We start from the raw sequence: 13,030 nt of genomic DNA, 5'->3' as shown, positions 1-13,030 counted from the left end.
CAAAGTGTTCTAGAAGTTTTACTACCAATTGTTTTCAACACAGAATTTGACAGGCTTCACTTGGGTTTTGTACAAACTGATGAAAACAGCAGGAAAATAGTAGGACACGGACTCACAAAGGATGAACTGCCGATGTATGACTCAAGATATTGCTATAGTGCTTTTCTTTCACTTCTTTGTTTCCTCCTTTCAAGGAAGAAATTTATTTATGTATCTTGGATTCTTTAAATACATTAAGCTGGACTTCCACAGCTTTGTTTTACTGGGGAACACACAACTTTGCTCTGGAGGATTGAAGTTTTTTTCCTTTGAGATGCTCTTAGAATAATTCAAAGGGGTGGCTTTGGTTGCCTAAAATGTCAGGCTCATTTTAGGAAATGAAACAACATCTGGAAACCAAACAACATCTTCACTCCCATAATCAGCATTACAAAGAAGAGTTAATTAGGAAAGCCTGCGTAAACCTACGCTAATTTATAATAGGCTTAAATCAATTTTCCTTCTCAAAACTACTCCTGGAAAGGAAAAATCAAAGGCTTTTTGAATAAACTTCATGTTCTTTCAACCATCCAGGAGCCCTTTCCATCCATCTCTCTGCATGCCTGAGTAGAGATCACCATGCCCAAAAGTGTTAATCTGAATATCCAGAGTAATCACAGGAGCCTTACAAGAGGACAGGGTATGAATATTGACATTAACACACATGTATAAAAAATCTTTGTCAGAGAAAATTGCACAAAAATGTTCAGCTGTCAAAGGAACTCTGAAAAATATATGAAACAACTTGTAAGCAGCCAGCCTAGGTCTGGTTTTCTGTCTGGGTTTAATAGAAAGAAACAACTGCTGCAAACCACAGCGTATATGAATTTGAATTAATATTTTATTGAGGGAATCTATTCCTTAATGTCTAGTACAGATAAATGAAAGCTGAGGCTGAACCTGTCTACTACCATCACCTGTAGAGACAGAGCTCAAACCAGGTATTTCAAGAAGTTCTGATCGACCACCACCTACCTCCTGGACAGAGGAAGAAATTAATAAAGCCCTGAGAAAAACTGCTTCACCATTTACACTGGTAGGAAAGCTGGAAAAATTTTAACCGTAGCCTCATTATTAAAGTCTCCTTGCTCTGGCAGCAAGCCAGGATAGAAGTTCCAGTAGTGCTACCAGCAAATTTCTTTGAGTTTTGTCCCAAAATGAGGCCAGGGTTATGGTTCATTGGAGCACTCCATGCTAAATGCACTAAAGCTGCTCAGGCTGCTGGGAGAACCAGGCACTTGGTCTGGCTACATGAAACCACCCTCTTGAAAAGCATAAAGCACAGCCTAATTCACTTGTTATGAAAACCAGACTCTGGCTGTCTGGAGTGCAGAAGAAATTGCTTGCATCTGTCCCCACACCCACCTTGAGCAGCTGCAGGACTCCTAAACAGAGGACAAAGACCCTCCAGACAGGTTTTAAAGCCTGATGGCACAGTCACAGCCACAGCAGGGAGGGAACACTAAAAGCTGCACTAGAACATAACCAACCCACCCCTGTGACTAAGCAAGGTGCCTTGGTGTGTGATCCAGGATTCTGAGGGATCCTGGTGCCAGCCAGAGCTATAGGGCACCATGAGACCTCCACCACCCCAAGTGATTTTTGCTACATGATTTTTTTTTAACTGAGAGGAGTAAATACCAGCTGGAAGACAGAGCCTTTGGAATAATGGACTCAACAACCAAAGCACCTAAACTGTGTCCATGGGGAATGGCTCACTCAGGAGCAGGGGTGAAAGGAGAGGGAAGGTCACCCTGTCATGTGGGATGGAGACTGTGGTGGAAGCACTTCTCATCAGCCAGCGCGCTATCCACTAGACTCACACCAAAACCAGCTATTCCCATCGTCCTGGCATTCCAGCCAGAAAAATCTGACTATAGAAATTTAGCCACAAACTGGAGGAGAATGGCACCCCACCCCATCATGCAGAACTGAGACAAAACTCAGAGCATAAGCAGCCATGAATCACAGAATTGTGACATTGGTTGGGTTGAAGGGACATTAAAGATCACCCAGTGCCACCCCTGCCATGGGCAGGGACACCTTCCACTGTCCCACGCTGCTCCAAGCCCCAGTGTCCAGCCTGGCCTTGGTCACTGCCAGGGATCCAGGGGCAGCCACAGCTTCTCTGGGGACCCTGTGCCAGGGCCTCCCCACCCTCCCAGGGAACAATTCCTTCCTAACATCAATTTTATCTCCCTCTTTTAGTTTAAAACTATTCCCCCTCATCCTCTTGCTATCTTCCCATGTAAAACATCATTCTCCCTCTTTTTCCTGAGCCTCCTTTAAAAGGGAAGCTCTTAAAATGCTGCCATTAGGTGTGCCCAGAGTGTGTGGAAAGGCTCTCCACGTCTCCTGTCAGGCTGAGAACAGCCACCAATCATACGGGTGTGAAACTTTTCATGGGCTACAGGGAAGAGCATTTTGGAATTATACAAGTCTTGTTATGGAAGTGCAGGAAGCAAAGGGAGGGAAAGGGAGGCATGGAATAGGTTTGAGGAGCAGCAAGTTTTGGAAAATACAGAGATTAGGGGATAAAAGGGTATAAAGCATCACAGGTAACCAGAGTGATTAATGCACTTGTTGGCCATGATCTGCACATCACCACCACTACCCATCCTGCCTTCTCATCAAACCATTCTCATTCTTCTCATTGGTGAGGGGACTCTGTGTGTACATCCATGGAGCTGTCAGTGCCATTCTCTGGAGCTGGGACCAAGAGGCCACAGGTCCCTGCAGTGTCAGGGACAACAGGAGAGGTGTGAGCCCAGCCTTGGTGTGTGACCACCAGCCACGGCTGAGCCGGGCGAGCCCAGCGCTGGGGACGCACCAAGGCCAGGCTGGAACAACAGGGACTTTGTGGTTTGGCTGCTGGAGGGCACCAGAGACCCAGCCCAGTTTCTGGGAACACCACGGGGTGGGGTAGCCGGCAGAGAGATGACCCTGCAGACCAGAATGTGCCAGCTGGAGCCAAGAGCAGCACGGGCACTTCCAGCAGCTGGGTGATGCCTTAGGATTTTAGCTTTCCTATTTTTCAAATCCTGTACTACATTAGTGCATAACACTAAACACCCTATAGAGTGTCAGCTATTGTCTTTACATTTTGGTCAGGAAAATCAATCCATCTGGTTCTGAAATTCAAGGACACTCTACTGTTTCAGGCCCCAAAAAGTAGAAACAAAATTTTTGGGGGGAATTGAGAGGGAGCAAACTGCGGCTAAATCACTTCATTACCTGAAGCTGCAGTTGCAGGATTAACCCCTGATATGTAAATGGACCAAACTTATAATCGTCTGAAAAACTCATGACCATCATCCCATCTCAGTGGAGCACTTTGGAGGCTTTTGACTGCCCAGAGTGAATCTATCAAAATCTATCAAAATCTATCTAATAAATACCCAGTTTATTCTCTCTATCTTGTCTAGCCTCTGTTCTAGGTGGCCACTCCAAGGCATCATGGGGATGGAGGTCCAGGAGCAGCTTCCCGGCAGCCTGCACATCTCAGTGATTTCTGGGGGCCCACACTGGGCATATGTACTGGATGCGCCCCTCTGCCTCACTTCCAGTCCACCAGAACCCACAAAATTGTGGTTATTAAAGCACAAGGACTCAACTAATACAGCTTCATTGACAGCAAACCATCAGTACAAGGCAGCTCTGAGCTGCTGCACTGAGCCTACAACCACCTGCAAAATATTGTGTAAAATACGCAGCAAAGAGTGCCTACAAATCTGAAAGAAAGTCTTTTTGCTTCTGTTTGTTATTAATTTTAAATTTTAGATTTAATTTTAAATTGTGAGAGGATAGTAGTTCCTCATACACTTTAAACAGCAACTGAGGTAAAAAAAGCATTCCCATTTTCCTCCCTGCTCTTCTCCCACATCACCTGTGCAGTGACCTGGAGGAATGAGATTGATTAAAACTAAGCTGGCAATAAATTAAAAAAGCCTATTTCCTTTTCAAATCAGTTTCCCAATTAATTTTACACTTGTGCCTGCATGAAAGAAGGGTTTTCATTCCCACACATGGTAAATTTAAGACTTTGGAATAAGTTAAAGCAGAGAAGTCCAATAAATTTTATTAATATTGCATCCATAAGGAAAAAAAAAAAAAGGCAAAAGAGTTTTGAGCTAAATGCAAAAAACCTTAAAATATAGAAGATTTTGTAAGAGAGTGCACCTCAGTCTATTCAGGATGAGAGAGATTTTTTCATAAGAGAACAAGTTCTAGAAAAAAGCCAAAAACAGGACTTCCAGATGCAGTCACTGACAGAGGAATTAGGATTTGCCAGGAATAAATCGTCCTGCCCAAAAAATGTAGCTCAGACCAAGCAAACCACACCCTGCCACCCTGGATATTATTGAGAAACCAAAACAGTGAAAATTCAAATAAAATGGAAGGAGAAGAAAAGTAAGTACATACGTGGAACTGATCATGAGAGCCCATTAAAATGTACTGGATTAAATATCCCACTTCCTGCCCTAAAGCCAAACAATCCCCCATGTGAGGAGAGGGCTCTGTGGACAGAAACAATGGATGACATCACAGCAGAAAAGGTCCTTAAATTATGTACTGGCACCCAAATAACTTCTTATTTACCCAGTGTGGATCATGGGGTACACTGAGATTGGAGCATCCTTTATTCAACACTGTTTATAACTGACAAAGTAAATAAGACAAGAAAGAAATTTTGATGGCTATAAACATGTACTGGGAAACAAAAAGGCAGTCCAAAATTAGATTTTCTATATGTCAATCTAAGAAAACAAAAAGCCTCAACTACCTCAGTTGCATTTTCTCAGCTAACACAGGGATTACCACAGCTCTTCATGAGGATAAGACCCTCTGGAAAGCAATTAAATATTTCCCTTTCTCAAATGCCAGCATACTCATATAGAAGAAGATGTTCCCAGGTCTGTTTTCAATATAAGAGTAGTGGCAATCTCCTCAATGGCTCCTACAATTTGTAACTAAGACACCTGAGATAGTACAAAAAAGTATCTTTAAAATGCTGCATAAAATGCCATTCAGGAATTCCTAACAAAAACCTTAGGTTAGGATCAAATCAACAGTGGCACTTAAGAAACTGCCAAAACTTCTCCCATTTGTCAGAAATATAGATAAACTCAAGGGACAAGGTCTAGATCATGACACAGGCAAAAAATTCTCTCTCTAGAGAAAATCTGTGCTATTTTGTTCAATTAAGTTGGCAAGAAAAGTCTTACACAATACGCTAAAACTATTACTTTAGCCTCTTTTTTATGTATCCTCAGCAAAAAACCCAATGGTTTAGTAACTAATTAGAAATTCCAGGTTGTTTTGCTTGACATAAGGCAAAGCAAACAAAAGCAGCTTCCAGTGAAGTAGAAAATCATCAGAGCAAGGAGGTAACCCACAATAGGGAATAACATTCCACACCTACCTACTAGATTTTACAATTTTTTTTGTCACTTGTTGGAATTTTGTCCAAGAAAACACAAGAAAAGCATGTCCGTATTCCTGGGAAACTTCCCCAAGGAATTTGGATACCCATGCAGAAAAGGTGATTAAGAAAATCCCACAAATATCATAGGACAATGAGACTGTCTGTCCCAAAGGCATCCATATAGTTCAGTATCATCAGGAGATAGGCCCAAATAAAGTAGTCAAATAGAAAAGGCATGGAGATAAAAATACTGATCTTAGTGGCCTCAGAGACCCAGCTGTCCTGTAAAACCTGCAATTACAACTTCCTGGTGGAGTCAAAAGTCAACCACCCCTGACTCTGAACGTCACAACCAACTTCTTCCCAAGTTCTCAATGTTTTCAGCTGTGTATTGTTTATCACTGCCTTCATTTCGTGTCAGTTTCTACCTTGAAAATTCCTCTGTGACACACTAACAGACTGAACCATAAGGACAAAAAATTTACCTCTTGTTATGAAGCTCTTCTTGTTTACACGCCTTTTACACCAGGCAACGGACAAGAATCCCAGAATCCCAAGATCACTGAGATTGGAAAAGCCCTTCCAGCCCATCGTGTCCCAGCTGTGCCAGATCCCCATTTTGTCCCCAGCCCAGAGCACTGAGGGCCACCTCCAGCCTTTCCTTGGACACCACCAGGGATGGGGACTCCAGACCTCCCTGGGCAGCCCCAGACAAGGCCTGACCACCCTTTCCATGGGAAGATTCCTGCTGGTGTCCAACCTGAGCCTCCCCTGGCCCAGCCTGAGGCTGTTCCCTCTCCTCCTGTCCCTGTTCCCTGGGAGCAGAGCCCGATCCCCGGCTGTTCCCTCCTGTCAGGGAAAGGTTGTGGCAAAACTAAACTGATGCTGCAAAGAGGGAACCCCAGAATACTGCTGTCCCTGAATGCCACAAGCATGAGGCAAAACGCCCTGCTTCCTTCTTCACTCAGTGTCAGTAGGATGCCTCAGGATTTTATCTTTCCTATTTTTCAAATCCTGTAACTGCATTAGTGTATAACTCTAAACTCCATATAGAGTGTCAGCTATTGTCTTCACATTTTGGTCAGGAAAATCAATCCATCTGGGCCTGAAATTCAAGGACACCCTATTGTTTCACATAGAACAGGCCCCAAAAAGTAGAAATAAAAGTAAATTGGGAGGGAGCAAACTGGGCATAAATAACTTCATTATCTGAAGCTGTAATTGGAGGATTATGCCCTGATATGTAAATATCAGGACCAAGCTTATAATTGTCTTAAAAACTCACGAGCATTGTCCATTTTGGATGTAACTTCTAGGAGGCTTCTGACTGCCCAAAGTTAATCTATAGAAGGCCTTTAATAAATACCTGCTTCGTTTTCTCAGTCTTGTCTAGTCTCTGTTCTAGGTAGCCACTCCAAGGCACCAAGTACTCTACAGCAAAAGACCACGGACAAGCCCTGCAGCAGCACAGGGCTATGGCTGTGACACACAGGGGACATCCCAAGCCTGAGCCCCAGGGACCACAGAGGCATGGAATGATGTGGTCACCCCGAGGGCACCAGGCTAAAGCTGCTGCCACCCCACAGGGCTCTCCTGGGAGAGGACAGGGCCCTGCTCAGCAGTCACCAGCACCAAGAGGAGGATGCAGATCCCAGGGATGGATGCCCAGGTAATGATGCCTTAAGTTTTAGCTTTCATATTTTCCAGATTCTGTGCTGCATTGGTATGTAACTCTAAACTTCATATATAGTGTTAGCAAGTTCTCCTCACAGCTTAGTTGGACAAAACAATCCTTTTTCAGCCCCAGAACCAAGGACACCATTGCAGCTTCAGGCCCAAAAAAGTGCAAACAGCAAACTGAGGAGAGCAATCTGGGAGCAAACTTCATAACCTGAAGCTGTAATTAGACAATTAACCCAATGTGTACATGGACCAAAACTTATAAAAGTGTGAAACCTCATGAGTCAGCATCCATCTTCCATCCATCTTGGGTGGAGCAACAACCAGGCTCTTGCACTGCCCAGGGTGTATCCTGTGAAGGGCTTTCAATGAATACCCGTTTTATTCCTTTGACACTGTCTAGCCTCTCGAGACATCAGCAGCACAAGGCCTGTGGCCTCAGGGCCTCATTTCACAAGATCTAAATTAAAAAACTACGAGCCGCTTGTGTTCAATTTTAGTTCTGAAGCAGAATCACTTCTGTTTACATGGCTCATGTCCTAAGCAATTCGGGAGCTGCCTGGCTCCTTGTGCGTTACCATGGCACTGCAGATTAGCTGAGGTGAGTGTGGATGGGAGGAGGCTGCAGAAAGTGCATTTCAGCAGTGGCTTTGCCTCCGCACACCATTCCTCAGCCTTCCAGTGAGAAGACTTTCATTTAGATTACACATAAACCATGGCCACTTGCCACACAGACCTCTCCTCAGGCACAGACTACTGCATGGCTCAAGGTCCTACCACATCCCTTTTCACAAAACTGTGGGTCAGGTGGTTCAGAATTTCAGTTTTGAAGTCAAAATTTTATTTGTCACACTTCATCATCTTAATGGCTTGGCCTCCTCTTTCTTCCATTTATTTCTCTATAAGAGTATTTAAGAAAAAAATCATTTATTCATCTGTCATATAATTAATTTCCTCATTCACATGACACACTTGTCTCTAACAGAGGACTAATCCTAGGGATTGTTTCTAATAAAATTATATCCTTCCTGAACTAATTTCAACTGCAACACAATTGCTTGTGAAAGATAAAAGACTGTGAAATAAGCGTTGAACATTAAAAGTGATTTTTTCCTATTACATACTCATGAATTGCAAACAACACACAACATGTTAACATTTATTTCTGCTTGGAAGGTGGGTCTAGATTTTCAAAGTATTATCCATTTATCATCTGTAATAAAATGGATCAGAGGGTCACAAATCAAGTTTCATACCTTGCTTGGTGAATAGCTTCTACCCACTCATCTCCATCAACCTCATCCTCACAACGCAGCTCCAGTGGCTTCTGCCCCTCATGGCCAAAGAGAACAGTAAAGTAATGCTGCAAATGAGAACAAAGGAAAAAAAAGGTTCAGAAACTCTTAAATGAAAAAGATACATCAAATTTTAAAAAGGAACAAAGAACAACCAAACAAAAACCAAAAAACATACCACCCAACCAATAAAACACACCAGAAGATTTTTTTATACTCATCCCAGTGCTCTACCAGCCCAAGGAATATGTGTTTTTAGTCTTGAAACATGGGTTGAAGTTAAAACTACCCTGAAAATATTGCCCTGTGAATCAAGGTAATAGCTTTAATGTACTTATTGCTAAGTAACTGTTCTTAAACTTCCACATCGAAGACAACAAAATACAATTCCCTAAAGAGCTCCTACAGCCAAGTACAATAACAGAACTGCAGTGGGACATCAGCAGTTATCTCTCTCATTTTTTAACCTAAAACTTCCCTCACAAGCCAGCATGGGGTCCCAGGCCTGGAACCATCATCACCTCCTACTGAGAATGCCTCCAGCTTATTTCCCACCCTTACAGAAGTACAGGGACCCTTCTAATCCATCACACTCCCCAAACACATTTGTCCCCCTCTCCAGAAGCCTCACCCATACCTGTATCACAGCTACCTTTTGTTTTCACAAGAAAATGCTATTCACCCAAAACCTGTCATATTCTCACTGGCATTCCCTGCATGAAGGGCATTGCCCAGATATGTTCCACAGAGCTTCCAGGGAGGTTTTTGCTATTTTCAGAATGTGGCATTAAGAGATTTAGCTAACGGGGAGGGGACAGCCACCAGGTATCTACTTTAGCTCCCATTTCACAGGGATGGTTATTTACAACCTTATTTGGCCCAGGCTGGTTATTGTGAACCAACCTGCAGCCAGGCAGCAAATAGACTTCTTCCAGCTCAGATGAAAGCAGGCCAGAAAACATTCTACCTAAACACATTTTATTTAATTTCCATAAGTGCCCTAAATGCACCTTTAGAAATTCAGATGCTTCATAGGCAGCAGGACCAGTGAGGGTCATAAAAACGTCTGGGTTTGGGTCTGAGGTCGTCCAGGAGCAATTATGACTGAACTTCTCTGGTTCCCTCCTTTCTCCTCACTGCCCAGAACTCCCCCATCCCTTGCTCAGCTCCACACCTGTGCACAAGGAACAGAAATTCCTGTCTGGAGTCCAACAGCCAAACTCAAGCACTTGTACATTTACCCTCCTTAAGGGCAACATAAACACAAAAAAAAGTCATTCTAGGAGGAGAAATAATTCATTTGTGCATTATATTAATTTGTTAAACATCACTACACATATATAAAACACTCCTCATGCAGCAGACCACCAGAACTGCAGGATTACAGACAATCACAACAGAAATCAGGCCAAATCAGAAGCAGTATTGACATTTACAGGCTTTAAATAAAGGAAGTTCAGGCTCAGATCTGTTAAGAAATTAAACAGCTCCAGAGCCCAAATGAGGATTAACAAATGAGTAAAAGACAATCTTATAACCTGTGGGGTTTGTACAGAGCATATAATTTAAACCTGAATGCCATGAATAGGAAAGAAAAAAAAAAAACACCAAACATTGAACCAGGTCCATAGGATTCTCCATAGCAGCGAAAGATAAAACTTTTACAATACAGTGCAGTTGGAAATAACCTACAGCACACTGAAAAGTGCAGCAAGATTACACACAAATGAGCTCTGTTTATAGGGTGGAATAGTCTATTTTAAAAAGCATATTTAAAGATAAATCACACTGTTCAGCACTGCATATTATGTAACAAGTTATTTGCGTTTCATAAAGCTGTTACATATAAAATTAGAATAAAGACACAAGTGCAGACAAGCACTGGATTTGATCCCATTGTGTGGGGATTCAAGTTAGAGACAATATCAGAGCCCTCCCTACTTATGAAGTGCAGCCACTCAAACCTCTTTAAAGCAAGACTTGAAGTGATCTCATGTCACAGAATTTAAACTCAGAGGTGTGCAGTCACCATGGTGACAGGCACGCCAGAAACACTCAGTTAGACCAAGAAAATGCATACATTTAAATTAGAGGGCAACCACAGTAGGTCTGGATCCTACTAATGGCAACTAAAACTAAATTACAGAAAGCATTTGTTTTGAAATCAGCTATATCTGTCAGCCCCTCAAAGAGGAATATTGCATTCAAACATCAGCATCAACTCTCACATCATTTATCAAGAAATAGTCAACCCTAGACCAAGCAAAGTGCAATAAAAATATCATAACATGCCTCTAAAAAGAATCACAAAGTCATCTTTGAATTCTCTTTTCAAAATAAATGCTTCCCATTTAAAAAACTGATTTACTACAAGAAAATAAGATGTTATTTGTGATGCACTATTAAATTCTCCAGTAAACGGTGTATGTGAGTGGGCCTGTATATATAATCACACGGAGACAATATAATTTTAGCACTGCCATTCAATGCCAAACAGTTCAGCTTGCACATCACAGTAGCACAGTACAGGTGAAAAACACACTTCTTCACATACACCATCCTTTTCCTGAAGAGATAACAGTAGATATTTAAGCACTGTAGTACATATTTACATCAACTATCCTCATCACCATCATTATCCCACCTGCTGGATACCAGGAATGCACTTGTGTTTCAAGTTCCACTGAATAATTTTGTTGTTTATGTTTATTCTGAAAATCATTGGACTCATAGAAGGTAATATGAACAACCTGTATTTCGACATAAAGCAAATTAGGCCATTTCATTTCAAGATGTCTTTTCAGTATTCAGGTGCACACAAGTGACATGGCAAGGCTTCATTTGCACAAAAACACTTATGGCAGAGTTCTTCAAGGTAAAGCCTGAGAAAAAAGAGGAGGAAAAGCTTCAGGTATCTGGTACAGGTATGAAAGCATGACTGACAGCCAAGGAGAGAGTTAAGGGACATCAGGAGCACTGCTGTGTGTCACTCCTCTGACTGTATCTGGGGCTAACCAGAGTTTCCCCCTGCAGTGAAAGGAGAAATGAGGAAGGAGCTGATGGGTGCCTGCAGCAGAGACAAGACTAGAGCCAGGCTCAGACTCTGGGTGAAGAAGTCTTGCACCAGAGCTGGACTGCCCAGCAGCTCACAGCACAACTCTGCCCTTATGAAACTGCCCAAGTGATGGCAGTGCTCAAAAGGATGCAGCAAAACCTCCACAGCTGCCAACATTTCCCCCTCACAGGGGAAAAAAACATGGTTCTGATTACAAAAAAAAATCAATCAAATTCTCACAAAAAACCCTGATGAAAGTGTAAAACAAAAAACACAGCAAACAAACAAACAACACACACACAAAACAACCACACAGAAACCAAAATCCAAAAGCCAATCCAAAACAACAACAACAATAACAAAACAAAAATTCACCCAAACTATACATGCCCTATAACAGAAATACTGCTTTTAAGACCACTGAGGTCAATTAGTGGTGATGCCCCAAACAACCCCATGACTGAAACACCGAGGGACACAGAGGAAGAAGGATTCCCACAGAGGTGCTAGCACAGGTGAGGACAGCTGCTGCCCCAGGGAATGCCACCTGGCAATTCCACTGTGAGCTCCTGCCTTCAGCTCCTCGTAAATTTGGTCAGCTTTGACTGTGCAGGAGGCAAATGGGGAAATTATGCAAGTGTCAGCAGTGCTTTTGATCTCCCACCCACCCATCAGCGAGTCAACAGGTAAATCATGTTCCAAGGGGCACCAGGTGACACCAAATTGTCCTATGAACTTTCAAATTGTGTATGTGGTCTGGCAATAGATACCTGCCCATGGTCTGCTCTTCCCTAAGCTTTCCTTACAAAACATAAAACTGATTTATAATAATGCACTGTAAAATTGTCATTTAAAACTTAGTTGTGCCATGACCTCACTAGATGCTCTTTCCCAATTTTTCACCAATTCATTGCAGTCCTGGTATAGCTGTTCAAGCCAGGACATTGAGAGTTAGGTAAAAGGAAATTACAGGTGTCAATATTGGTAAGAATGGAAGACACAGATGAAAAAAAAATGGTGGAAAATTTGCCTGTGTACTACCAAACTTGCTACCAAAACATTTAAGAGCTCTAACAAAAGCCTATCTCAATGTGAGGCATGAGGAAGCTTCATCATTTGCCGTGTTTTTAAGGCTTATATTCACTGCATAATGTTTGCAAGGGTGTGTTGCACACCTTTGATGCTGAAAAAGGTGGCAGAGGTGATTAATTAAAATTTAACATGACAAGTTAAAATATTTCTTGTTCTTGACTTCTGAAGACATTTTCATTTCAAAATCTAGAAGTCTGTGCAACCTGAAATGCAAGTAAATTACTGAGCAAAAGAGAACAATCACTGCAGCAACTGAAAACTCCTCAGTAATCCCAGAAGGAAAAGCACCAAATTGCAGTTTAAATCAAAGCAGCTTATGCTATCCAAGGACACATTAACTCGTGAAGTTTTCAGATGTGTTCTACTGACAGTATTTTGCCCTGCTTCTGAAACACAAAGCAAAATGTGTATTCTGTATTTCTCACATCCTGGGGAAAGGGAAGG

At 42.3% G+C, this 13,030-nt stretch overlaps 1 protein-coding gene across 1 annotated transcript in view; it reads right to left on the bottom strand.

The window, feature by feature from the left end:
• The window catches only part of RASGRF2 (Ras protein specific guanine nucleotide releasing factor 2), a 113,394-nt gene that overhangs the window by 68,648 nt on the left and 31,716 nt on the right, over positions 1-13,030 (bottom strand). The window contains exon 2 of the mRNA XM_066339950.1: positions 8,401-8,507. Coding sequence (XP_066196047.1) covers positions 8,401-8,507 — 107 coding nt within the window. The remainder of the gene's footprint in view (positions 1-8,400; positions 8,508-13,030) is intronic.

This window comes from Sylvia atricapilla, chromosome Z, assembly GCF_009819655.1.
Source record: "Sylvia atricapilla isolate bSylAtr1 chromosome Z, bSylAtr1.pri, whole genome shotgun sequence".
NCBI classification, from domain to species: Eukaryota; Metazoa; Chordata; class Aves; order Passeriformes; family Sylviidae; genus Sylvia; species Sylvia atricapilla.
This window is presented reverse-complemented; position numbering and strand designations above follow the sequence as displayed.